Genomic DNA, 3,196 nt, shown 5'->3' with positions numbered 1-3,196 from the left:
TTATGCGTTTGGGGCTTCTTGTGCGGTCAAGACCCCTTGTGCGATTAGTTTATATATTCCGGATTTTATGCAAATCAATTTAATCAGTTTCCTTATTTTGTGATAATCAATCAACAAGTTTCCATCTATCCGATTAGCACACTATCGATTAAACAAGCATTTTCATTACGAACTTCATATGAACCCTAATCCAATGATAAACAAAAATCTCAACAATTCATATGAACATGTATCATAACATTTGACTTTTAACCATCATACTTAACCCATCGAGCAACCCTAGTAGTCGACTATCATTCAACAGTTTCTATATCATTATGTAACACTCCATGAACAAGCTATGCTAGTCGATCATTATCAATACTAACTCACTGATTTAACATTATGATTTACAACAACTTAACGAAAATCCAAACAACATATATCCAATCGGCTACTACAAGACATCCGAATTACATCAACATCATTACATGAACATCATGCAAAACACATAGATCATAACATCAACCACATACAATCAATAGACACAAGAACTAACCGATTAGAAGGAGAAAGGGGAATCGGCCAAGTCAAGAGCTTCGAGGGGGATGGTTGCCGTCGGGTTCGAGAGAGAGGATGAGGGAACTAGGGTTTGTGAACTTGTGTGTGTGTTAGGTAATTGTAACAAATGAGAGAATAACCCCAAGGATGGGTGTTGTTTGCGTATAAGGGAAGTGGGCCGAGCCCAACTCGGCTGCCCTATGGGTCCGATTACAAGGTGTGGCCCAAATGGCCTTGTGCGTTCCAGTAAGTGTTGTGCGATCGGTTCGTATTGTGCGGTTGAGCCAATATATACATACATTCATCACATTACACAAAACACAAAATCATAACGTTTAATAATCGTAATAGTTCACATAAGCATGTAACGTTACACAGAAGTAGGTTCGAATTACGAGTTGTCACATAGCAGGTCTAACTTCTTGTTTGGTTTATAGAAGTGGTAAAATGGGTGGGTCAAGCGAGTCGGGATGGTTTAAATGGTAGTTAATGTGTGGGTCAAACTAGGCGGGTTGGGCCAGGCCAGGCCCACAGGGCTACTGTATAATTTTGTGCTTTGTAAATATGTAATTTAGCAATCTATTCCCTTGCAGAAGTTGGAAATTACATCATACATGCTCAAAATATGTTTTTTTTTTTTTTTTTTTTTTTAAATTGTACATGTCTATTCAACAGTTAAAATGATTGTTTACTATAAAAAAATGTGCATGCTAACTGAAAGGAAAATTCCAACTGGGCCGGCCCAATGAATTTGGGCCCAAAACATCTGGTCCAACAAGGGATTTCATCCCCATTTTCATCATCTTATCCTCTCCTTAATATACCAATTTATCCCTCATCACCTATATCATTCCAATTAATTCTTATATTTACATACATACTAATTATCAAGAATACTCGACTGATTTGAGTATCGGAGAGTGGTCCAGAGACCCCGGTCTCTAGCCCCTTCTAATGAGTTGTTAATGCTGTTTTACAGCCTCAAAGCTAGATGGAGAAGTCAAAGTGCAGTTGGTCTATCTCGGTAACCACTATAACGATCCGAAAAAGCAACTCGGTATGGAACAAACAATGAAGTAGGGAAGAATAAACCATGATTCAAACACCCGATTGACAATGTAAGAGGTCCACGTTCAAAGAATATGTTTTCCTCCGATAAAAGATGTTTGAGTTTAAATTCTTGCAAGTGCAAGGTTAGGTGGTTGGTACTTAGACGTAAAAAAATGTTGTTAAAAATGAAATTAAAATTGAAATTGTTACAAGTATCAGAATTTCTTTATAATAATTTGTTTGACTAAATACATTTTTTTTTATTTTCATCTACCACTCCTTATTTTAACGTACTCCCATTAAATTTCCATTTCATACAATCTTTTTTAATGTCTATAATGTTGATCACTTTCATGAATTTCATTACAAATTTTGCTTTCAAACGTCCTAACATCATATTATTGTTTTTATGAGCCCACCTCAAATAACATAATATTATATTTTCTTGTTAAATGTAATTATTTATTTAAAATTTTGACTGCATCCCGAAACTACAAAATATAGGTCAAAGGCTTCACTATCACTGTATTCAATTCATAAAATTTTAAATGGCTGATTTTTGTCTTACACTAGAAAAAAAAATCTACAGCTTTAAAAAGTTTATCATATCTTCTCACCTACCCCCTTCTATATTGATATAAACAGAAGATGTTATTACTAACATAATCTGTGCAACTAATTGCTAAGATCCAGAAGAGAAAAATGAAGGAAGATATAGCCCAAGTCACTGTTTCTGTGCCGATCAAAGACTTATGGAAGGCAATGGCGAGCGACAATAGGCACGTCGTGCCCAAGGTTTTACCGGATATTGTAGCGGAAGTTGAGTTGCTTGAAGGAGATGGTGGCTATGGAAGCCTGCTGCTATTCAAATTCTGCCCGGGTAAGCCTTAATCCATGTCCGGATTGTGTTTTTGATATAAAAATCATTGTTGATTTGCATAGGTTAAATTGCTCCAAATATGAGTCCTTACACTTGCTCATTTTCATGTGTGTTAGGTGTACTAAATGTGAGCCACCAATTAGAGAAGATTGTGGAGTATGATGAATCGACGTATCAGATAGCTCTTGAAATACTGGAAGGGGGGCATCTGGACCATGGGTTTACTGCATACACGACTGCTTTTAAGTTAACTCAAGTATCAGAAGCCGAGACACTGATCGACATCAAGGTTTTGTATGAGACGAAACCTGAACATAATCATATTCCCGGAGAGACTATAAAAGCAACATTTCGTTACATCAATAGCCTCGAAAAACATCTGTTGAAAAGTTTATCATAATTGTATTTTGGTTAATTGTAAACACTTTCACTTTGTCACTGGATCATTTGATAAACAATACTTCTATGAACGTTCTCCAGGTTATCCCACTGAAAACATCCCCCACTATGTATTTTTAAGCTATATATTTTGTCCATTTCATTTTTTAGATAACTAATTTCATACCATTTATTTGGTTGATGTGGAGTTACTAAATAGTTAGTGGACTCCAGAGCCGTTTTAACGTTTCTGGAGGCCCTAAGCGAACTACAAAGTCAGGGCCTTATTATTGGTATAAATGAGTTGAGATTGAAATTTGAGACATTGAATAACCAGAGCGATGATTT

At 36.0% G+C, this 3,196-nt stretch overlaps 1 protein-coding gene across 1 annotated transcript; it reads left to right on the top strand.

Annotated features, from left to right (window-relative positions):
• The first annotated feature begins 2,246 nt into the window (after positions 1 to 2,246).
• Positions 2,247 to 2,993, top strand: LOC110941838 (phytohormone-binding protein). Its single transcript, XM_022183523.2, has 2 exons — positions 2,247 to 2,470; positions 2,587 to 2,993. The coding sequence occupies exons 1-2, from the start codon at positions 2,293 to 2,295 to the stop codon at positions 2,868 to 2,870; spliced, it is 462 nt and encodes a 153-aa protein (XP_022039215.1). The 5' UTR covers positions 2,247 to 2,292; the 3' UTR covers positions 2,871 to 2,993.
• The last annotated feature ends 203 nt before the right edge of the window (positions 2,994 to 3,196 follow it).

This window comes from Helianthus annuus, chromosome 5 (genome assembly GCF_002127325.2).
Source record: "Helianthus annuus cultivar XRQ/B chromosome 5, HanXRQr2.0-SUNRISE, whole genome shotgun sequence".
Classification (NCBI taxonomy): domain Eukaryota; kingdom Viridiplantae; phylum Streptophyta; class Magnoliopsida; order Asterales; family Asteraceae; genus Helianthus; species Helianthus annuus.
The sequence above is the reverse complement of the archived record's forward strand: the minus strand, read 5'-3'. Positions and strand labels throughout refer to the sequence as shown.

Coding starts and splice junctions, on each gene's coding strand:
- LOC110941838 (XM_022183523.2), top strand. CDS start 2,293: ATGAAGGAAGATATAGCCCAAGTCACTGTTTCTGTGCCGATCAAAGAC. Junction 2,471..2,586: donor GCTATTCAAATTCTGCCCGG/GTAAGCCTTAAT, acceptor CATGTGTGTTAG/GTGTACTAAATGTGAGCCAC.